This window comes from Acomys russatus, chromosome 11 (genome assembly GCF_903995435.1).
Source record: "Acomys russatus chromosome 11, mAcoRus1.1, whole genome shotgun sequence".
NCBI classification, from domain to species: Eukaryota; Metazoa; Chordata; class Mammalia; order Rodentia; family Muridae; genus Acomys; species Acomys russatus.
The window spans coordinates 57575335-57599151 of NC_067147.1; the positions used below are offsets into that span (position 1 = coordinate 57575335).

General features: G+C 46.9%; 1 protein-coding gene across 2 annotated transcripts in view; it reads right to left on the reverse strand.

Moving 5' to 3' along the window:
- Positions 1-23419, reverse strand: part of Cmtr1 (cap methyltransferase 1) — a 40745-nt gene extending 17326 nt beyond the window's left edge. The window contains exons 1-8 of one of the 2 annotated variants that reach the window (XM_051153396.1): positions 23309-23419; positions 20935-21069; positions 12055-12206; positions 9948-10106; positions 6609-6701; positions 4360-4431; positions 2973-3067; positions 2791-2863 (exon numbers count right to left, since the gene is read on the reverse strand). In XM_051153396.1, coding sequence (XP_051009353.1) covers positions 2791-2863; positions 2973-3067; positions 4360-4431; positions 6609-6701; positions 9948-10106; positions 12055-12206; positions 20935-21064 — 774 coding nt within the window. In that variant the 5' untranslated portion in view covers positions 21065-21069; positions 23309-23419. Of the gene's footprint in view, positions 1-2790; positions 2864-2972; positions 3068-4359; positions 4432-6608; positions 6702-9947; positions 10107-12054; positions 12207-20934; positions 21085-23308 lie in introns of both variants that reach the window. The other variant, XM_051153397.1, reaches the window with a different exon arrangement.
- Positions 23420-23817: the final 398 nt, after the last annotated feature.

Consider the following 23817-nt stretch of genomic DNA (forward strand, 5'->3'; position numbering starts at 1 on the left):
CTTCCTTACACAAAAAGAGCACCTTCCCCCAACCAGGCCAACCCAGAGTCCTAATGAGGGGAGTAGCTCTGTGGCTGAGCTGGGTTCTCATGTCACAGGGCTGTTTCCTCAGCACACTGTGCCTTTTTTGTACCCTGGTGAGCAGAACACTGCAGACAGAAGAAGAGACACCAACACACAAAGCAGCCTGTCCACAGCAGCTGGGTGGGGCGGGGCTTCCTATCAGACAACTGCTCTCAGCTTCAAGGCCCTCCCTTCCTACAACCACTGCCTCGACCGTCCCTCCTTGGCTCCTTCTCCTCTTTTGTCCTTCACCTTTACTTTGGAATAAGTTACGACTTAGATAAGAGTCACGAAGAGCACAGAGGGCCTGTACTTTTTATCTAGCTGCCAGTTTTGTTAACAGTTTGCACAACTGTGGTATGTTTGTCGAAACCAAGAAATGAGAATTAGTACAGTATATTAAAAGTAAATTCTGGACTTTAGATGTCACTAGCACCCATTTGCTATTCAAGCACATCTCATTCACATATACACCCAAGACCTAACAGCATTTGCAAGAACATCATGAAATACTTTGCAGTCAGCATAGTGACTATGAGGCAGGAGTCGTAAGTTTCAGTGCTATTTTAAGCGCTATAACCACTACACAGAAGGAAACACATGTTTCTCAGCACTGGTGCCTTAGCCCCAGGCTACAGCTTCTTTAGTCAAAGGGAAGCAGGAAGCTTAAGGACTCAAAGTATCTCCTCGATACTCAAAGGACTCAGGGCCTCCATGAGAGGTACCTAAATATGCTCTCATTTTGTGATTTCAAAACTAGTGGCTTGTTGGTGCATGGCAGTATACATATACCACCCAGCAGGTCCAGCACTTGGAAGGTGGATGCAGGAGGGTTGTTGTAAGTTTAAGGATAGTCTGAGTTACATAGCAAGAAGCCTTGTCATTAAAAAAAAAAAAAAAAAAAGCCTTGTCATGAGGCAAGAGGCCTGTCCAGAAGTCTGCTCACAGAAGGAATGGCTGATTCTTCACTGTGCCACTTCCTCGCTGTGCAGGCAAGGACAAGCACACACCTGAAACTAGTAAGCTCAATTGTTCAACTATAAACTGGGACGAGTGTAGGCATTTCTCAGGGCTGCTACAGGATTAAATAATGCAGCCTGTGGCAAAGGCCTTTCTAAAACTATAAAGCAGCCACAAAATAACTTTATATTCAACTAGATCAGCTTTCTTGGAGTCAAAACTGTAGTCTTCCCATATTCTCCTCCGTTACCTGCCAAGTGCAGTACTGCACATAAAGTGGGTGCTGTCGACGACTCTCATGGCCACTAAGGCGACAGAGAGGTGAGAACCCACAATCACTGTGCCCATCACACTACACACAGGCTTCTGGATGAATGACGCCGTCGGCACAAGATCCCTCATAGGATGCAGTCAATACTCCAAGAATCTAAATCCCCTCCTTCCCTCGTTTCTTCCAGTTCTAGCTCGTTTCTTTTTCTTCCTAGTCCTTTTTCCTTTTCCCATAAGCTGTAGCACCAGAGACCAATTATAATCCTTCTCTCTCCTTCTTTACACCACCCCAAGCCTCCGGTTTTCCAGTGCTTAGGCAGTAATCTGTCTGACCCAAACCTCCCTGGGACGCCAGCGTGGCCATGCTTCTAACCGTTCCCACCTCTGTTGCCAACTGCTCCTGAAAACACACAGGCCTGCTGGGCTTGGCCTGATCCTCAGGGAGATGAAGATGAGAAGGAACAACACAACTCAGGGTGAGAGAGAAACCTCTTTGCCAGGAGGGCAAAGACACAGCTCTGACAGGGTAATTCTCCCTGGCCACTATCAATCAGTTCAGGTCCAAACAGGCTGCGTTTCCCTATGTGACGAACATCTACCTTGATTGGAATGCTACAATTGGTACCTACTTCATTCTCATGACAGTAACCGACACCAGTACTGAGGGTAGGCACAGTCAAAAACCCAGACTCTGTGACTTCTCATCAGCTTAGCAGAGCTCTTCTGCTAGGTAGGGCCTTAAAGGGAATCACTGGGAGCTCAGAAAATCAAGTCAACATTGTATCAACCCAATCTTCTCAAAATGCTAATTCCGAGAGCCCTTTGTGCTGCCTGCTGGCCCTGGAACACGGGGACGGAGGCCTGGGAAAGAAATGAGTGAAGGCTGGAGGGTCTATATGCCAGTTTTTACCAGCATGGAGAAGGTAGTTAGGCAGGTGGAACTGAAGCATCAAAGAACTTGGAAATAAGTTCCTCTAGCTGGTGGGTAAGGAGGGGGTGGAGGGGGGCTGGTAGAATGAGGGTTCATGAAGTAGAGACAGGCTTGGGGGTAGCTGGCTCCTGGCCCTGTCACTGTAAAAGAAAGCAACTTTCTAGGAGTGGGTAAAAATGCTTTGACCTCAAAAGGAATTCTAGAATGAAATTTCCCTTTTTGCTTTCTCTGTCATTCTGGATGGCCGATGTTCAGAGAAATGAGAATGTAGCAGAGCAGAGAATCATTTTGTTCTACCGCATCTAGAAAAAGGCCAAGCCTCATAATTACAATCCCACACAGAGCTTGTTCAGAGTAGCAGAAAGAGAAAACGACCCTGCTGAAATCACAGATCTTTAGGGCCTGGCACACTGGGCCACTCCTGGGACCAGGAGCACTGAAGGACTCCATCTGGGGAAAGCACAGCAAAACACATTGCTTCCTTTCAGCAGGAACACCCTCACACTGAAGAAATGGCACCCTCTAAGCTACCAGAGCTGAATCCACTCAGCACCACAAAGTCTCACCCCATCAGAGTCCAGGGGATTCGTGAACATTCGATCAAACACAAAATCCATGTTGGCCATCTTCATTGCTGCCCTGTAACAAAGCAAGACAGGAAAACACAGATCAGTCCCAGAACTATGGAAAACTACGGCTCAATGAAAGGTGCAGCTGTGCAGACAGGAAGGGAGGGGGTCCAGCAGACCTGTTAAGGAAGAAGACGCCTCGGATCATCTCATAGGGATTAGCTCTGGTGCGTGCTCGTCGCATCTCCTCCCCATCCAGGATGTCAAACACACTCTGCCAAAAAAGGAGGAGATTCTATAGCAAGGACCATGCCAGGCCCTCTAGGGTAGGACCAGAGTCGTAAGACTCGTTGCCCTCTAAGGAACTGGGTCCTTGCTGCAGCTCAGCTCACAAGTTGACCTTCACTTACCTTGCCTATAAAGTGATAAAATGAATCCAATGAAGCAGGTGCCTGGCTTCTGGTTAGCGGTTAAACCCCCTCTGCTACACAGAAAGCCAACTCTATGCACAGCCAATCCGCACAGCCAATCGTTTCTCCACCAAACCTTCCAAGGGATCTAAGTCCCAGCAGTTAGGTTCCCCTTCCGGGAACTCTAAACTTAAAAGCAAGCCTTTTATCCCAGCACTCAGGAGGCAGAAGCAGGCAGATCTCTTAGTTCAAAAACAGCCTGTTCTACCGAGTTAGTTCCAGGACAGCCAGGACTACACAGAGAAACCTTGTCTCAAAAAAGCCAAACTAAATGAATAAATAAATAAGTAAACTTAAAAACAAATCAAGACCAGGGTTTCCTGACAAAACACACACACACACACACACACACACACACACACACACACACACACACACACTCCCACCTTCTAACTCTGCTTTACAACTTCCTCTCTCGACACAGACGCCCTTGTGTCACTTGAGACATGGCGACCTTATGGATGTATTTCCAACCCTCTGTCTGTTCCACCCCTACCCCCCAAAAAAAGAAAAGAAGAGCTTTGTAAAGTAGCCTTCCCTCTTTTCCAACCCACTTCCTCCTCAGGAAGTACCAGGTGTGTGCTTCCTGAGCTGCGATCAGGCAGGAAGATAAATGTTAAGGGAGGCCAAGTGTTGTCGCACACTCCCCATCTCCTCTCGTGCTCACAACCACCGGGAGAAGTGCGTTCTTCAGTTTCACAGACAAGACAAACTCAGAGACAACCAAGCTACTAGTACAAGGTCATACAGCAAAAACACTAGAGAAATGAGATTTAAATACTGATCTGATGCTAAAAGATGATTCTAACTCTTCACTTCAGCAGGCCCCGTGGGCATTACCAGCATCTGACACAGAGGTTAAGTGAGGTCTCTGCTGACTGCTGACCACATAGACAATACAATAGTCCAAGGCCAGATGGTTATCAGAAAATACTATCTTGGACGTATGCATCATGTCTACTTCCATTCCCATCTCCAAGAAAAAACTTAAATGCTACACTGCTACACCCCACCAAACCAGCCAAACAAACAAAAACAACTAGAAAGCCCCCTCCCCCTCAGCCACAGGCTCTGCAGCTGGCCAGCCCAGCCTTACCTTACACTTGAGCACACTATGAAGCAGCTCTTCCCCACAGAACTCTGTTTCATCTTCAATAACCATCTTCCTCTGCAGGGAGAAGAGAACCATAAATACTGACCAAGTGTGACTATTTCCTGGAGAGTGGGGAGAGTAGGGCTCTGAGTGCTCCGAGCAGAAAGGGGCTTAGGCTGCTGCCAAGAAACAGCAATCCCCAGGAGGCAGGAAGAGACGATCCCAAACCCCTCCGGCTGTGCTCCAGATGCTGTGAGATGGAGCCGTGTGCTGGCAGCTCTGGTAGAATACCATATGGTCACAGCACGCCCAAATGCTGAGGCTGGGAAGAGCACACAGGGAGGAGACACACAAGCTGTCTGCCCCTAGAGCAGAAAGGCACAAGGACAGGGCTCCCCCGACACGACAAGCTTGTCTGTCATCCAGTAAGCTGCTCACTGAGATGAGGAGAAATGCCTGATACTGGGGCACTGACTTGTGACTTTCCAGAAAACAAGGATCTAACTACCCCCACCCCCTGGGATGTCAGATCCAGTCCAGCCCATCGAAGTGTCACTACCTCAAAAACAGCATCCAAAATTTTGTGGTCAAAGATTTTTCATTTTTTCCCCATGGGGTGTGTGTGTGTATGCGTATGTATGTGCAGGCACATCCACACCATGGTATGCATGTAATGTTCAGAGGACAATCTCAGGAGTTGGTTCTCTGTGGCCCATCTTGTCCAATACAGGAATCAGGCTCTATTCATCAAACCCACATACAAGTGCCTCTACCCACTAAGCCATCTCACTAGCCTGGAGTCAAATTTTATATTTGTCCCCAGCACTCGGGAGGCAGAGGCAGGCGGATCGCTGTGAGTTCGAGGCCAGCCTGGTCTACAAAGCGAGTCCATGATGGCCAAGGCTACACAGAGAAACCCTGTCTCGAAAAACCAAAAAAAAAAAAAAAAATTTTATATTTGTCACAGTTGCTTTCAGTATAGGATGCTTGTCTAATATGCATAAGTTCAATCCCCTTTTTTTTTCTAAAGATTTATTTATTTTATTTATTGCATATGAGTGCTTTATCTGCAGAAGAGGGTATCAGATCTCATTATAGATGGTTGTGAGCCACCATGTGGTTGCTGGGAATTGAACTCAGGACCTCTGGAAGAGCAGGCAGCGCTCTTAACCACTGAGCCATCTCTCCAGCCCCATAAGTTCAATCCTTAACACTCTAAAAGCAAACAATAAACCTCCCTAGAGTTATTGTTTTTACAAATTAGATAGCAACTTATTAAAGGTATCAAGCTGGGCGGTGGTGACACACACCTTTGTTTCCAGCACTCAGGAGATGGAGGCAGGTGAATCGCTGTGAGACTGAGGCCAGCCTGGTCTACAGAATGAGTTCCAAGACAGCTGGGACTACACAGAGAAACCCTGTCTCAAATGCAACAACAAAAAAGAACAGAAAAAAAAAAATGAAATCAAAACTGAGATTCCTAAATGTTTACTACCTCAAAAAAGAAAATATGTTAAATTGCTTTATTTAAAATAACCCTAATTTTCTTTTTCTTTTTTGGTTTTCAGACAGGGTTTCTCTGTGTAGCTTTGGCTGTCCTGGACTCGCTTTGTAGAGACCAGGCTGTTCTGGAACTCACAGAGATCTGCCTGCCTCTGCTTTCCCAAAAATAACCTTATTTTCAAGACAAAGTTTATTTCTGGAAATTTCTTCAGTGTATGGCTTGTTAAGAAGAAGGGAGCTCAGTTCCCTGGCTTGGTTTTGCATTTTAATCGGCTGTCAGAGTACATACACTGGCCTCTGGAAAATCCCCATAGATATATGGAAAAAATCAGACTGAAAAGAGCAAAAGCTCAGAGCCATGAAGGAAGCTTTGACCCTGTGGAGCTCCTGAAGTCACCCTACTTCTAGAGACCACACGGCAGTGGTAATCACTCACCTCATTTCCAGTTTTCTGGAGTAAGATTAAATAAATATCTGTGCTGACAATGTCCTTGTCAGTCTAAGGACAGGAACAGTGTCCTTTCACCTACCTGAGCGAGGCTAACAGTGACCAGAGAATGCACTGACACATAGCAAGCTACTCCAAAGGCATCTCCATGGATGGCAGAAATAACCTTTTCTACTTTTCAGTTTTCATGCCACACCTCCTGGGGCATACCCATGACTGAAGTTTCTCTAAAACTTCAGTAAGCATACCAGATTCAAGGGAAAGAAAAGGCAGAAACGAGCACATTTTAATGAAATCCTACCTCTCCTATAACCATCCAGTCACTCATTTCCTGAGAGTCAGGAATTTCAGTGGTACATTCTGGAAACCATGACACCTGCTCACAGGCACTGGGCTACAAAGAAAAAAAAAAGGTGGACAAGTCAGATGATAGGCCTTCAGGATTCCGCCTCAACTCACCAGGGTTTCCCCAAAAGAATTCGGAGGGACCAGGCCAAGAAGGATCTAAGCTGGTGATGCAAAATGCACGTGATCAGACATGAGAAATGAAAGCTCCAACTCTGAAGTTCAGCTTCTGAAAGACAGCTGTTTCAAATCTTTTAGGAAATTTCTGAGTCATCAATGTTTCTTTCATTTTTTTCTAGTATTATTTGCTGATTAGCTATTGTGTGTAAGCACCCGAACTGCGGAATGACGACAAGTCTTTGGCTTAAGGCGTTTAATAAGAGAATGAGGACAGAGAAGTAACTAAGCAGTGCCATATAAATATAATTCTCCAAAACAGAAAGAGTAGAAGCTTAGCCTCACCTCCTAATGCCTTCAACAGTGCTCACAGATAACCCAGGAGCCCGCAGCCTGTCTTCCCAGCACCCACTGTAGGAGAGCATAAGTTCACCTCTAGCGGCTGCTACTCTTAAATTCTCAAGTGCTTTCCTCAACAGACCTAAGCAGGGGTTTCACACTGCTGTGCACTGGAGCCACTTGCACAGCTTTTCTAGAGTGATGCCTTTTAGAGCACTTGGTTGCGGTTGGTCTGAGGTAGGGACTGAATATATTTGAGTCTCCAAATAACCACACAGTGATTCAGGACTGAGTGCCACTGGGCTAGAAAAATGAGGATTCTAAGCCGATCCTCACGGCTAACCTGAGTGGCAGCGGAACAGACGGCTTTCCCAAGCAAGCGACTCTCAGTAAAACTGAAGCACTGTGATTAAAGGCAGCATTACATGCTCTGAAAGGCATAAAGTGCTGGCAGAACGCAGGGCTTCAAGGCAAGGCGGCCAGCATCAAGACAGAGAAGTTAGGAAGAAAAACCCCTGAAGCCTCTGTACATGAAGCTGGCAGTGAGTTCCAGTCTCTTCTCCTGTTCATACCCACATCTGTAAGTGCAAGTGTATGTACACAGAAGCTGTACATGACAGGAACCCCACACACACACTGGACATTAGCTTGTTGAGTAAAAGCAAAACTACCAGGGGATGATCTGCCTGAGATGTCAAACCCTGAACTTTACAAACATGAGCTCCAGAAGCCCCTGAGCACTTTCCCTCTGCGGCCCACCCAGCCTTATCTACCTTAAAGAAGCAGCTACCAAGTGACTGTGCAGCCAAACTCTTCCTCCTTACCAGGAAGCTTCTGTCTAAGAAAAATGAATTATGGTCACTGACAACCAACAGCTCACGCTCCGCCCCCCCCCCCCCAAAAGGAAGGAAAATTTTATAGCATATCTCCTTAAGAGATTCCCCTCCCACACCCCACCCCCGAGACAGGGTTTCTCTATCCTGGAGTCACTTTGTAGACTGGGCTGGCCTCGAACTCACAGAGATCTGCCTGCCTCTGCCTCCCAAGTGCTGGGATTAAAAGCATGTGCCACCACACCTGGCTTCCTTAATAGATCAGAACCACCACATACTTGTTTCCACACAAATGAGGAGGAGGAAAACAGTATTTTCTAAGGCCTCAGCCTACATATAGCCACAACTATAAATCTTTACCCAATTCCACCACGCTGCCTTGTCCATAGCTGTAAGGCAGCAGAGCCCGTCAGAGTCTGAGAAGGTCTCAGCGCATTCTCTCCATACAGTTAGCTGGCCTTCTTTCACTGAAACATCAGAGACCAGAACCCAGCAGCTTCCCAGCATTCAGAGCCACACATGCTTAAGGACAGCCATTGTGTAGACAGACTGTCAGACAACTGTGCTGTCCCCTGACCTCAACCCTGTAACGCTGATGTCTCAGACTATTGCTGTTTTCATGTGCTTCAACTTATACCTCTTTCAACCCTTGAGAAATAAGGGGAAAATGAATAAAACCTCAATCCTATCTATGCATGCAAATGAAATAAGCTTCTCTTTTGCTCAGTGGTTGAGTACTTTCCTGGTACTATGTTTAAGTTGATTCTTTTTCTTTCTTTTTTTTTTTTTTAAGGAGTTATTTATTTACTTATTATGTATACAATATTCTGCCTGCATGTGTGCCTGCCCACCAGGACAGGGCACCAGATCATATTATAGATGGTTATTAGCCACGATGTGGTTGCTGGGAATTGAACTCAGGACCTTTGGAAGAGCAGCCATCTTGCTCTTAAACTCTGAGCCATCTCTCCAGCCCCTTAAGTTGATTCTTAACCTTGCACAAATGTTTCTTAGTCTTACAAGTACAATCAAGTAAGGAACAGCTAAGCCCAACAGCAGGAGAGCGGCACACAAGCGAACACCTGTTCAGAACCTGGGCAGCAAAACCTGTGAAGATGAAAGAATTTTAGAGTTCATATCTGTCCTGTGCTCAAGGGGGCAATAGGTGCTCTTTTGTCTGCCAGACCCTCCTAGCAGGGAGAGAATTCCCTAGCGTGTGAAGTTTAACAGTCCACTAGGAATGTTCCAGTTAGCTATCAGTCTTCCTCCTAGCACAGTCTATCTACTAATGGTTGTCTTAGAAAACCACAGAATCAAACTGATTATCTCTGTATACTGCCTCGAGTGTATTTTTGGGTTTTGTTTTGTTTTGTTTTGTGTTTTTGCAGACAGGGTTTCTCTGTGTAGCCTTGGCTGTCCTGGACTTGCTCTGCAGTCCAGGCTGGCCTCGAACTCACAGACATCTAACACCTCTGCCTCCCGAGTGCTGGGACTAAAGGTGTGCGCCACCACACCCGGCCTGGAGTGTTCTTTTCATTCTGTCTCAGTTAAGAGTTTCTACCGCTGGGATGAAACACCATGACCAAAAAGCCATTTGAGAAGGAAAAGGCGTATTGGCTTTCACTTCCACATCACAGTCCATCACTGAGGCCAGGGCAGGCACTCAAGCAGGCCAAGACCCTGGAGGCAGGAGCAGCCTGTGTTCATATAGCCCAGGCGTGGCATCCCCACACCAATCATCTATCAAGATAATGCACCACAGGCTTGCCTAATCTGGGGGGTAGTCTCTCAACTGAGATTCTCTCTTCTAAAATGGCTCTAGCTTGTGTCAGGTTGACATAAATGTAGCCAGCACACCTTCCAAGTAAGATGCTAATTTTGCACCCGCCTAACCACCCTACTCAAACTGCCTCTCAAGCGTACTGATTTGTTAAAATATGGTTTCAGAGAGCCACCCGTACAAAGACACCAATAGCTTTCCTGATTCCTGCACCCTCATCAGTTACCTCTGGCTCATCTCGCCAATCCACATTCAGCTCCTGATCAAAGCCCTGCAGCGTCAGACCCAAACCACGCCGACCTTTCTGATTGGAGGCCTCCACGATGTCCTTCCGACCCTGGCTGTATTTACCCAGTCCTTCACCTTCTCTGAAGCCCATCTTGGCCTGAAAAGAGAACAAATCACAATTAATTCAGTCAACAGACATTTAATCCCTATCTCAGGCCATATGTTGTGATAAAACTTGAAAAATATAGATGAGTGAGGTCTAAAGTTGGCCTTTTAGCTTAATGAAGAAAAGAAGCATAAATAACTCACTGTGGGACAGTAACTGTCTAGTCTGCAGGTGAGGTACAAGGCAACCTGAACTCAGATGAATGAGAGGGGACTGGGAGCCATAACTGAAAGCACCCGGAATACTTAATCTCACTAGAAATTTTTGCACAATTTCCCCTTGCAGCTACTTTGTCGGACTAAGTAAAAAAGAAATCCAGAGTAGAGCTGATAACAAGAAATTAATTTATGATACAATAGCTTTAAGCAGTACCTTTTTTTTTACCCTTTGCCCAGGCATGTGATGTTACCCGGCGAGGACGAGAGCTTACAGGAACCTATTCAGTTGGGAAAAGTAACTTGAAAGTCTGGATCATATAACTAAGAGAGGGAGGACAGTTCTGGAACAAATATGCCTTCTTAAATGTCCTGTCTATATGCGTACTAGACAAGGGTAAGACCTCAAAGATCAGGGGCCCACACCCCACAGATTCTTACCAAATCAAACAACTTCCACCCAGAGATCTAGTGAGGATTTGGGGGAGCAGGGGAGGCTGCGTCCTGGAGGCTGCTGCTGCAGCTTATGAACTGGGTGGGTTCTGTGCAACAGCCACAAGCCCTTTTTCTGGATCAGAAACTGAGTCATAAGCTTTCTATTTTTCTTTTTCTTTGGTTTTTTTGTTTTTTGTTTTTTGTTTTCCAGAGACAGGGTTTCTCTGTGTAGCCTTGGCTGTCATGAACTCACTTTGTAGACCAGGCTGGCCTCAAACTCACAGCGATCCTCCTGCCTCTGCCTCCCAAGTGCTGGGATTAAAGGCGTGTGCCATAATCATAAGCTTTCCATCTTCTACTTACCCAAAGCTTATATGCTTCAAATTAGAACCCTGACCTATGACTTCAGCCAGGGTGCATCTCATTCTTAAACTAATCCACAAAGTTACAGGAGCAAACCGTGACGTTGGTGAAGCTAGTCAGAAGGCAAACACGGGCTTCTCTAAACTTTGTACAGCCACTAAATTCTAAAGAGGAGAATGAGTGAGTTTCCCTTTTCATTTTGATAGCTGCAAGTGGCTGTGAAAGCTGAGATAGATAGTTGGGCCTTACATGCACGAGACCATGCTACCAGCATTTATTTTCCACACCTCAGAATCACGGGCACTGAGTGCTTCCTTTGGGAGCATTCACTAGAGCAAAAACAGCATGAACCCTCTTCAACTACTGACATACACCGTGTCATGGAGCGCGTCCACTCATGCGTAGGACAGCATCAGTCAGTGAGGATGTTGAATTGTGATCCACTCCTGGGCAGGACAGCAGTCATTGGCACTTTCCATAGATGATGCCATATGACAGACATATCTATTGATAGGAGGCTGTACTTTCGGTTTTTTCGAAACAGAGTTTCTCTGTGTAGCCTTGGCTGTCCTGGACTTGCTTTGTAGACCAGGCTGGCCTGGAACTCAGTGATCCGCCTGCCTCTGCCTCCCGAGTGCTGGGATTAAAGGCGTGTGCCACAAGGCCCAGCTCTTCTCTACTAAATTTCAACAACCAAATGCTGAGTGGTGGTGGCATACGCCTTTAATCCCAGCAGTTAGGAGGCAGAGACAGGCGGATCTCTGTGAGGCCAGCCTAGCCCATAGAGTGGGTTCCAGGACTGCCAGAGTACACAGAGAAACCCTGTGTCGGGGAGGAGGGGGGGGGGGCAGCCAGAAAGAGGAAAACTACTCAAAACCTAGCCTGTGCCAACTTGTGGCCCACCCCCAACACCAATACTCTCTTGTCCTCTTTCTCTCTCTCTCTCCTGTGGCAGCTTTAGAAATCCGTTCTAAGGAATGACGTACCATAAGCTTCTGGGACACACTATTATACATCGAATAGCGAGAAGATGTTCCCTCCACAAGGGAATCTGCTTTGAAGGCATCTTTGAAATCATCAGAGCCGGGCTGCTTCTCCTCAGTCTCACTGTCAGATCCACTAAGGCTCGTAGCCGACACTGAAAAAAAAAGAGAAATACGCATGTGCGACTGCATCATGAAACTGCCTCCACACATTCACACTCTACTTCTTCAACACACATCTAGTCCATGTCCTGCAGAAAACGGAGGTCACACAGTGGCCCAGGGTCAAGTCTCTACTCTCACCAGCTGTATAGCCTTGGCTGTCACCAACGTTCCTAATGGCATATAATACAGCAGGAACTCAAACATAATCATTTTCTTACCTCACCTTCTCAGTTTGATCTACCATCAAACCGAGATGATAAAACCTGCCTCATAACGCTGCTTAAAAACTGAAATAGTAAACTGGGCGTGGTGGCGCACGCCTTTAATCCTAGCACTCGGGAGGCAGAGGCAGGTGAGTTCGAGGCCAGCCTGGTCTACAAAGCAAGTCTAGGACAGCCAAGGCTACACAGAGAGACCCTGTCTTGAAAAACAAACAAACAAAAAACAAAAAAACCTGAAATAGTAAGCCAGGCATGGTGGCACATACCTTAAATCCTAGCACTCTAGTGGCAAAGAAAGGTAGAGCTCTGTGAGTTCGAGGCCAGCCTGGTCTACAAAGGGAGTCCAGAACAGCCAGGACTAAGAGAAACCCTGTCTCAAAAAATAAATAAAATAAAATAGTATATAGGGAAGCACACTGTCAAATGTAATGTGTATAGTGAACATGCTATTTTTCTGCCACTGCTACTGTTCAGTAGGTTCTGGAGATTGACTCAAGTCTTCAGACTTGGCAGCAAGCACCTTTACCTACTGAGACATCTTTCCAGCCTAAATTTTGAAATTCTGATTGCTTAACTTATAGTTAGTTAGTTTTCTTTGCATTCAGTCCTTCAAACTCAGAGGCAAAGGTGTAGGTCTTCACTGAAGTTGGCTACAGAAAGAGAAAAAGAGGAAAGAAAAAGGGGCAAGGGGAGAGATGCAGAAAGGCAAAAGAAAAAAGAGGAAAGGAAGATGAGGGATTAAGACAGAAACTCCAGCAGGACGCACAGAGCAGACAGCAGAAGAAAATGCTTCCGGAGGGACTGGAGCCTAAGCAGGCCAAGCCATCCTCTGCACTGTCCATCAACCTGTCAAAGGACTCCAAACAAGCTCTAGCTCAGCAGCAGCCAGAAAGGGTGGCTGGATGCTCTTCAGTCTGGGCACTCACTTGGGTACCCACATTTACTCTGCCATGTGCTAATGAATCAAAAAAAAAAGTTCCGCTTGATGTCTGAGATGCACCCATGATCCTGTGGCTTCAATAGGCCTAGGCAGCTCTGCTTCTCCAGCTCTGCCATTCACAGGGCCTGCAGCTCATCTCAGAACCCCACGACCACGCCACTCACAGCTGCTGCTGTCCTTGGGGGTCATCCCCTTGTACTCATGTCTCTGATGGCTTCTTCTGCCAAGCCTCTGCTGCTCTCTATGAACCTTTCCCGCCTCTAACACCAGGACCACAGAGGTCTGAGACGTTCACACATTCTCAAGGCCAGAATGGACTGCAGCCTCAGCCACCTCTTGAGCACAACTCTCTTAGAGCTGACCCTGAGAGAGGAGTAACTCCCCCAAGGTCTCACCTCCGTGCTGCTGATCTCACTAATCACAGCCGAGGCTCAGCGCCAGCTAATCAGCATTAATTGTCCCAGAGGAAGCAGCGTCCCTTTGGTGGTGCTGACCTCTTCTTAATTGCAACTGATTATTCAGTCATATCTAACTACAACTACACATTCTTAATTCAGATTTCACACAAATAACCAACTCCCCACAGTCTTTTCTTTTCTTTCTTTCTTTCTTTTTTTTTTTTTTTGTTTTTGTTTTGTTTTGTTTTGTTTTGTTTGTTTGTTTGTTTTTTGAGACAGGGTTTCTCTGTGTAGCCTTGGCTGTTCTGGACTCACTTTGTAGACCAGGCTGCTAGCCTTGAACTCACAGAGATATGCCTGCCTCTGCCTCCCAAGTGCTGGGATTAAAGGCGTGCACTACCACGCCCGGCAATAACCAACTCCCCATAGTCTTTAAGAAACTCTCAAAGCCAGGCGTGGTGGCTCACACCTTTAAGCCCACCACTCGGGAGACAGATGCAGGCAGATCTTTGCGAGTTCGAGGCCAGCCTGGTCTACAGAGTGAGTTCAGGTCAGCCAAGGCTACACAAAGAATCTCTATCTCGAAAAAAAGAAAAAAAAGAAAGAAACTCTCAGACTTCCCTCTGAAACCTCCCAAGCCAAGCCTCCATCACCTGCACTACTCTCAGCATTCATTATCTTCCATGTTCCCACAACAGCTCTGTAAGCTCTGAGCACTCAATGGATTTTCCTGCCCAAAGTTCCAAACTTTCCAGAATCCAAAACAGCATGGTCCGGTCAGTTACAGCAATATCCTGTGAACCTGGTACCAGGTTCTAGTTTGCTGTATCTATTGCTGTGATAAACACCATGATAAAAATCAACTTGAGGAGGAGAGGGTTGATTTCATCTTGAGCTTACTGTCCTTCAAGAAGGGAGTAAGGGCAGGAACTGGAGTAGAGACCACTGAAAAACAAAGCCCAAGAGCAAAAGGAGTGCTGGGTGGTGGAGGTGCACGTCTGTAATCCCAGCACCCAGGAGGCAGAGGCAGGCAGATCTCTGAGTTTTTTCCAGGCCAGCCTGGTCTACACAGTGAGTTCCAGGACAGCCAGGGCCACAGAGAGAAACCCTGTCTGGAAACCAAGAAAAAAAAAAGAGAGAGAAAAGGCTGGGTGCACACCTTTAAGACCACCACTCGGAAGGCAGAGACAGGCGAACCACTGTGAGTTCCAGGCCAACCTGGTCTACAAAGCGAATCCAGGACAGCCAAAGCTACGAGAGAGACCCTGTCTTGAAAAACATAAATAAATAAATAAATAAATAGATAGATAGATAGATAAATAAATCCCCTAGAGGGCACACGAGACACCAGAGCTTAGCACACTGACATCATTTACTGTGTCAGCCAACTAGGGCTGCTGACACAGTCCAGTGATGGAGCACTGCCTACTGCACACAGGTCCTCAGAGCTTATTTTAAAACGAGATAAAGAAACAGTGCTTGTCAGGGCAGACAGCTCTTGGTTCAGAACCTGGGCTATGAGAGGCCATGCTAAGTCAAACAGGACAGTTCCTATGAAGAAATAACAACTGTTGGAGAACTTCAGATTTTAACTGCTAAGATATGAATGCATTTTAAAAGAATATAATAATTTTCAAAAGAAAGAAAAGGCCAGTAAATGCATGGACAAAAATATTCAAAATATACTCAAAATTGTGTTTTCTATACCAATTGCGTAGTGAGAAGTTTTGGTTTAAGAGCCATGAAATCTGCCCTTTCCTAATAAAATGGCTGCTCAGTTCTTAATAAGGAAGTATCTTGCTCATATCCACCAATGTAGTACAAGTCACAGTGGCAGAGAGTGTTACTCAGGAGGAAAGAGCCAGAACATTAACAATAAGTAACCATGGAAACTGAAGGGTGAGGCGATATTTCTTTTCTGTTTTGTACTGTCCTGCAGAAATCGAGGGGGGGGGGGAGACCCACACCACCACAAAGAATTACCATTCCAAGCTTTGAGAAGAGATTGGTTCCTTTCCAAACAAATCACCAGGCAGCAGTTCCAGGAGCAAGGCCTCCTAAGTGATTCTAGACCCTGCCCAGGCTGCAGTCTAGCATCACCCACATGGATGAGAGCTCTGCAGCAGAGCGCCACATGCTAAGGAATGGTGCTCCAAGGCAACAGTGCTCTAAGTTGCCTCCATCCCTTTAACGTTCACTGCTCACTACTGAAAGGGCAGGATGGGAAATGTGCCCCATGGCATTTCTGGGAAGTCTGTAGTGATACAGGGTTAGCTCTTATTCCTTTTACTCCTAAGGGTGGAACATGCAGGGCTCCTCACCCTTTGCTCTGGGACAAAGTAGTGCTTTCTTTTTTCTCTCATAACATTTTTGGGGGGAAAATGACAGGCAAAGTCAAATTTGGGTGGAAAACTTACCAGGCAAATCAGTGCTAGACTAGGTGCAGAGCTCTAGCATGGGACCCCAGCACAAAGATCTTTCCACTCCATCCCTCCTCCCAAGGCTCTGACTACTGCAGACACTGTACTTTGCAGACTCTTTTATTTATTTACTTTTTAAAGATTTATTTATTAATGATGTATAGTGTTCTGCCTGCATGTACATCTGCCTGCCAGAAGAGGGCACCAGATCTCATTATAGATGGTTGTGAGCCACCATGTGGTTGCTGGGAAATGAACTCAGGACCTTTGGGAGAACAGCAAGTGCTCTTAACCTCTGAGCCATCTCTCCAGCCTCTTAAAGAGTGAGGAGGAGGAGGAGGAGGACGACGACAACGGCAGCTGAAGCAGCTAACAAGCCTCACTTTTCTTTTATCCATGTACATAAAGCCAATGCTTAGCCTGACGTGTCTTGAGATGACGTTTTTGTTTCGTTTTGTTTTGTTGGTTTTCCAAGACAAGGTCTCTCTGTGTAATATCCCTGGCTGTCCTGGAACTCTCTTTGTTGACCAGGTTGGCCTCATACTCACATAGATCCACCTGCCTCTGCCTCCCGAGTGCTGGGATTAAAGGCGCCATTGTTTCTTTTTATCGCCTGGGCCTTTGGGCTACTCTTTTCAGATAGAGAACTGCCATGGCTGTAGTAGAGCTGAAGGGGAGGTTTTGCTCCTTAAGACTGTAACAGTTTAGTAGACACTGGGCAGAGAATGTAGTGCTGATGACACACGTCACCACGACTGATAAGGTCAGTCTATTAAGATCAGTAGTTTCATTAAGAACTCACCAAAGCTGGGTGACATTCCTACCTGCCTCCCAAGGAGCATCCCTTCCAAGATCTACAGAGAGCCCAAACATTGCTTAGGATATTGCTACCTGATAGAAGTAATTACTAAGTCATTTTAAAGAAAACTGACTTCCTAAAAAGACAGGCTTCCCAGCTATGGGCAAAACTGTCCACGTGGCAATAGAACAGTAGGTGAAGCATGCTGAAGTTAAAAATTAAAGTGGTAACACAAGAAGAGGCAGCTCCAACCACTCCTGGCAAAGGTGAGCAGCACATAGATACAGAATAAATTACTAGTTTTAATAAACATCACATCCTACCTAACAATTTCTGGAGAATACACTCATTCTTGCTTTAAAATGCCATTTCTCCTTCATGCCAAACAAATAGCAACTTATTAGAGCAACTGAAACAGATCCGGAAGGGAGCTTTTGATTAAAGTCATGAATCTGGACTGACAGGAAAGCGATTGTATCTCAGGGCAAAAGCCTGTGCAGGGAAGAGTTAAAGCTGGTCCAGGGAAGGTGCTTTTAATAAGGTGCTGCTGAAGGAGCTTTGCAACGTCTGACCCAAGCTGCTACAGGAGGGCCATGAGCCCACACTTCATGCACAGCCTGAGAGAAAAGGGGATTGTCGTAGGGTCTACACCAGTCTTCCTGAGAGAAATAAAAAGAACTAAATGCTCTCATCTACCTCTTTCTACTTCAAAAAGGTTACTTGACTGCACATTCCTAAGAACGTGATGCCAAGGCGCCCATGATGACATCCCTTTCTTCTTTTCCCTGGCTAACTGTCAAGCTCCTGAGCTGACTGCTTACTTACTTTGTGAATAATGTTAAACAAACAAACTGATTACATAGTTCTGCTAATGAATCATCTCACCATCCAACAAAGGAAGAGAACACAAGGTCCAGACAGGAAGTGACTACTATTTTCCTATCTTCTGATTTTCCCCAAAGGGCATGTCTCAATCATCTAGCTGGACAGTGTGTGCAGGCATAAGCAGCTGGAGCAAATTGAAACACCCAAGAGGAAAGCTGCCATGTGCAACACAAGAGACAAGTTTCTGAAGGACAGCAAACTTGTCAGAGTGCACTGTCCAGGACATGCCTGAGTGGGCCTGATACAGAACACAGCTGGCAAGACGGAGGAGATGGGCAAAGGAAAGACATTAGGTATTTAAAGAATCTTAGGCAGATGACACGACTTTTTCTTGAATCCTATCCAGTACTTATGTACTAAGCATCTGACCAATGCCAGTCATGAAGAGGGAGCAGGAACCACTGAGTAGTCAGGCTGATCCCTGTTTCTCTGTCACTGTGAGGTTGCCCTCTTCCTGTAGTAATTAGCCTGGAAACATGTGGCTTATGTTGGTTTGCCTTTGCCTCCTGCCTTGTTTTCTGGTCTGTCGTCAGACACATGAGAAACTGAGAACTCCAAACCTCCACACACAACAGTAATAGTCAATCCTACTGAGTCACGAAGCTACTGCCAGAAAGGTGAAAGCTATTTTGCAAAATTAAGGGATTAGGCCAGGCTTCACAGTCACATTTTAAAGTTTAAAATGTCAGCTGGGGCCGGGCAAGGTGGCACATGCCTGTGATCCTAGCACTCAAGGAGGCAGAGGCAGGAGGATCTCTAAGTTTGAGACCAGCCTGGTCTACAGAGTGAGTTCCAGGTAGCCAGGGCTACACAGAGAGACCCTGTCTCAAAAAATCAAAACAAGCCAGGTGGTGGTGGTATACGCTTTTAATCCCAGCACTCGGGAGGCAGAGGCAGGTGGATCCCTGTGAGTTCAAGGCCAGCCTGGTCTAAAATGTGAATCCAGGACAACCAAGGCTACACAGAGAAACCCTGTCTTGGGAAAAAAAATCAAAACAAACAAAAAAGTTTAAAATGTCAATCAGACTAGTTCTCTTAAAGGAGCTTCAACTTTATGTATTCACCATCCTTACCCAGGAGCTGTCCTCTCACTTTTGTCAAAGATATTACTTGATCGAGAATGTCCAATGACCCACTTAGCACTAGATACTTATTTCCCAAACACAGCCGCCCTTGTCCCCCATAGGCCCCTCCATTCCCAAGGGGACCTAAAGCACAGATTTATTTTCTTTCCATTTAGTGACCCAGGTCATATGCAGACTTTTTCTTCTACCCTGAAATCCACTCAGACTTTTTTATAATATTTTTTTCAACAGGTCCCATGGCATTGCTGGGCTGGTCTCAAGTTCATCAGCACAAGTGGTCTCTCAGGTGTCAGCCTCCCATATAGCCAGGAACCAGGCATTTGTGACCGTGCTCAATATCACTGAGACTCTGAAGGTACCATACCTCCACATGCAAGGTCATGAGTCTCTTCCCAGACCACACCTGCACCAAAGCTTCCTGCCTGGCTTTTTTTCTGGCCAAGCTTCACTGGAAGAGCTAATGAGTAACTGTCCTCCCATGAGCTGGAAAATAGACTACACTTCCTAACACCCACAACAGAAGCATCACACCCACTTTACCACGGATCTATCTCACAGGGCATGCAAAATGCCAGCCTGCTAGTGTACTGTGTTGAATACAGTCTTCTCCTCCTCCAAAATTCCTGTCACTTATAAACAGGATTATTATTTTGAAATAGTCTTTGCAGATGTAATCAAGTTAAAATAAGTTAACTCTAAAGTGGCATAAGTCCTAAACCAAGACTGACATCCTCAATAGGGAAATGCACACAGAGACACAGGAAGGCAGAGGCAGAACCAGAGGCACACTGCCACTAGATCCTTATGGTAACAAGGATTCAGTGAGCTACTAGACAATATGCAAGTAAGGGGGGGTGGGGGGCGGGGGAACCTTCCCAAGAGCCTTCATAGGAACCATGCAGCCCTGATGACAACCTGTTGGAGACTGCTAGTCTCCAGACGTGTAAGAGAGCTCTACTGAACGGTAGCAAGAGTTTGCTAGAGCAGCTCTTAGAAGTGAATGGACCTGGGCGGTGGTGGCGCACGCCTAATCACAGCACTTGGGAGGCAGAGGCAGGTGGATCTCTGTGAGGCTACACAGAGAAATCCTGTCTGGGGGGGGCAGAGAGGGGGGCAGGGGGAATGAATGGAAGCTGAGTATAGTGGTGTGCATGTTTAATCTCAGTACTTGGGAGGCCAAGGCAGGTGGATCTCTGAATTCAAGGCCAGCCTTGTCTACATAGCGAGTTCTAGGACAGCCAGAGTTACACAGTGACACCCATCTCAAAAGAAAGAAAGAAAGAAACAAAGAAAGAGAGAAAGAAAGAAAGAAGGGCATGGTGGCATACACCTTTGGTCCCAGAACTTGGAAGGCAGAAGCCAGCCTGGTCTACAAAGCAAGTTCAGGACAGCCAGGGCTACATAGAGAAACCATCTCAAAAAGAAAGGAGGCTGGGTGGTGGTGACACACGCCTTTAATCCCAGCACTCAGAAGGCAGAGGCAGGTGGATCTCTGTGAGTTCAAAGCCAGCCTGGTCTACAATACTAGTCCAGGCCAGCCAAGGCTACACAGAGAAACCCTGTCTTGAAAAACAAAAACAAAAACAAAAAAAGGGGGGGAAAATGACAAAGTTGGCTTGTCAGAGTTACTATAAACACAGTACTTTTGTTTATTTGTTTGTTGTTGTTCTGTCTTTTTTTCCAGACAAGGTTTCTCTGTGTAGCTCTAGCTGTTCCATACTTGCTTTGTGAACCAGGCTGTCCTCAAACTCAGAGATCCACTGCCTCTCCCTCCCCAGTGGTGGGTGGGACTCAAGGTGTGTGCCATTACCACAATAGTGGCAGAATGGAAGAGTCTATATAACTACCATCTTTCTGTCAAATTTGCTAACTTTGCCCCAAGGGCAATGAACTATATTCTGCTCAATCCAAGTACTAAGCATTCAAACGGTCAGATGGCCAGTGGCCTGACATCACATAGGCCAGTATACCTTTTGCTGCATGACTGACAGAAGAGAGAGGTTCATCATCAGACGTGGAACTCAAATGCCGGGCAAGCTCCCCAATTCGCTTCTGTTTCTTGAGGGGGGCAGTACATTCTGGGTCAGTTCTCCTCTTCATTGTTACTGCAACCACAAATCCTGTCAGTCAGCATCTAGATTAGAACGACTGGGAATGAAGCAAGGATCCCAAAGACAACGAGCACCGGCTGGGTAGTCACCTCCTAGTGCCAGCGTGAGCCGCCGCCGCCTCCTAGTGCCAAGGGCCAGGAAGGAGGCGGCCGAGTTCCGCTGTTCAGTAGCAATGATTAGTTTAACTAGGAAACAAGATAATCTCAGACAAGAGACTCCAAGGATCACTGGTGTCAGATACCAAAAAGCTAGATTAACGCAAGAAGGCACAGGAGAAAACAGGCCTTCGAGTACTTACTCTTCTATGCTTTGGGTAACACTGGCTCTTCATGACAGTGTGCTAGAACAAATGAAGAGCCTGCTGAGTACTAGCCACCAGTATTTCCAAGGGACCCCATGGAATGATTTTTTTTCAAGAACAATTGAGATAGTATATAATATATGACAAAAATGCTCGGGTTTGGTTTACTTCATGCTCTGAAACATGAAACAAGTAGAGTAAGGCATGGAGGTAACAGCTGGGCTACAACTGAGGAGATAAAAGAAGACCTTGAGACAACAGACAGACAGCACTGACATACAAAGACATTTTTTTTTCCTTTTTAAATTTTTGGACACTAACTTTAAGACTAGGAATACAAGCCAGGCAAAGTGGTTGTCAGCACTCAGGGAGGCAGAGATGGGTGGATCTCTGTGAGTTCGAGGCCAGCGTGGTCTACTAAAGTAAATCCAGGACAGCCAAGGCTACACAGAGAAACCTTTCTTTAAAAAAAAAAAAAAAAAAAAAAAGGACTACAACTCCACAATAAGGAATGGAGGGCTGGGTGTGGTTGGCATTTCCTTCTGTGTCAGCACTTGGGAATCTGAGACAATCTGCAGCCAAACACCGAGGGCCTGAGGCCTGAGGGTGTAGCACACCAAAGGAGCCTTGCCTTGCACATGTGAGGCCCTGGGCTCCAGCCCAGCTCTGCGAGGGAAAAATAACAGTGGTTATGAGCACACATATTAGAAGGACAGGGAGCTGGAGACATGTCTTGAATTCAATTCCCAGCACCCACAATGGACAACTCACAAATGCCCCAACTCTAGCTCCAGGGAAACAGGTATCTCTGGCCTATGTAGGCACCGACATACATGTACACAAAACTTAAAATAGTCAAAATATTCTTTAAAAAAGGACAGGATGAAGTAATTACAAGATCTTCAAGAAAAGTAGTGTATTCATACGGAGAATTCGGAAAAGAGGCACACTGACAGTTTAAGAGAAATGGGGACACTGGGCTACAAGAATGGACTTTTAGGGCAGAAGTCATTGGCATTAGCGGTTTTAAGATCATGCTTTCACTGTGAACTGATTACTCAGTATTGTGATATTAAAATTTGAGCCAGTTCAACTTATTTAAAAATATTTGTTGGCAGGCAAAGAATGAGCAGCAGCAGCCAAAGCAAAATTGTAATGGAATTTGAAGGGGGTTTATGATCTCTCCGCGCCCCTCCCCCAATCCTGGAAAGCAAAAAAGCCCAGGATACTGAGCAAACATAACGCAAGACCTCAGGCAGCGACATTTCACTTGACATTAGATCTCCTGAAAAGGCGGGGCGGGGCGGGGGAGGGGGCGTGTGAGCTTTCCTGTGGCCACAAGACGCAAAAGGAGGCTTCCTTAACTCTTAAGCCGTCCGGGAGGGTGAGGGACAGACTGGGAGCAAGGGGAACTCACGGTGGACTGCGAAGGGGGCAGGTGCGAGAAAAGGAAACTGCTCGGTGGAAGGCAAGGCGGCAGATACGAAAGTCCCCGGCATCACAGAGCCGGGGCCCTGCAGGGAGCCCAATGCAATTCTCTCATTTTCTCAGCAAGGGGAAGGCCACGGAGCTATCGAGTGGCCTACAATGGCAGACGCGCTGTGACCAGGCACTTGCAAGCGCACAGAACGGGAAGCTGCTTCTACCTGCTGCTGGGTTCAAAAGCCCCCGGCGGCCTTCGAGCCCGGGCCTGGGGTTCGCACTGCCCCCCGAATGCAGAGGGGAGAGAAAGGAACGCCACCTCCCCGACCGAGCTTCTGGTTTGGAAACGTCAGGTTTGAGACTGTGTGCGCGGCGACCAGCAGCAGCGATGGGGCCAGGAGCGGAGAGAAGCTACCAGAAGGCGGGCAGAGCGGCCGCCACAGGGGAAGGATGCTGTGCCCGCTGGCCCGCCTGCTCGCACCCCACTCCACCCCACTCCCCGGCACTCACGCTAAGGGGATGGGGCGAGCTGCGGACGAGCGGAGACGAGGGGGTCAGGCCTCCACTGTGGCGGCTGAGCCTGGCCACTGCAACCTTCTCCCTCACTTTCGTTTCCTCGCAAGGCAGCCTAGCTGCGCGGTCGCGCTCGGATCCCGCCCTCCGGGCGGCGCCGCTTGATAACGTCACGAGCCCGCCGGCCCCGCCCACGCCGGGTTTAGGTTTGACCCCTAGGTCGTGCCAGGGTCAAGGCCCGAGGCGCCTGCGCGGAAGAGTGGACCGGGAAAGAGTTGAGGTGACAGGGAGGTAACCTAGTGTCCTCTCCTTGCTCTACGGAGGTGCAATCAATATTTCAACTCAGTTTACTTCACCTGTTATGATGAACCCAAGATGGCTGGGTAAATCTTATGACGTCTTTATTATTTTAGTACCACCAGCTGGGCTGTCCCAAGCAGAGTAGTTGGAAGCACTCTCAGGTCCGCAGCTGTGATGCATAGAGACAGACATCTGCAACAGCAAGC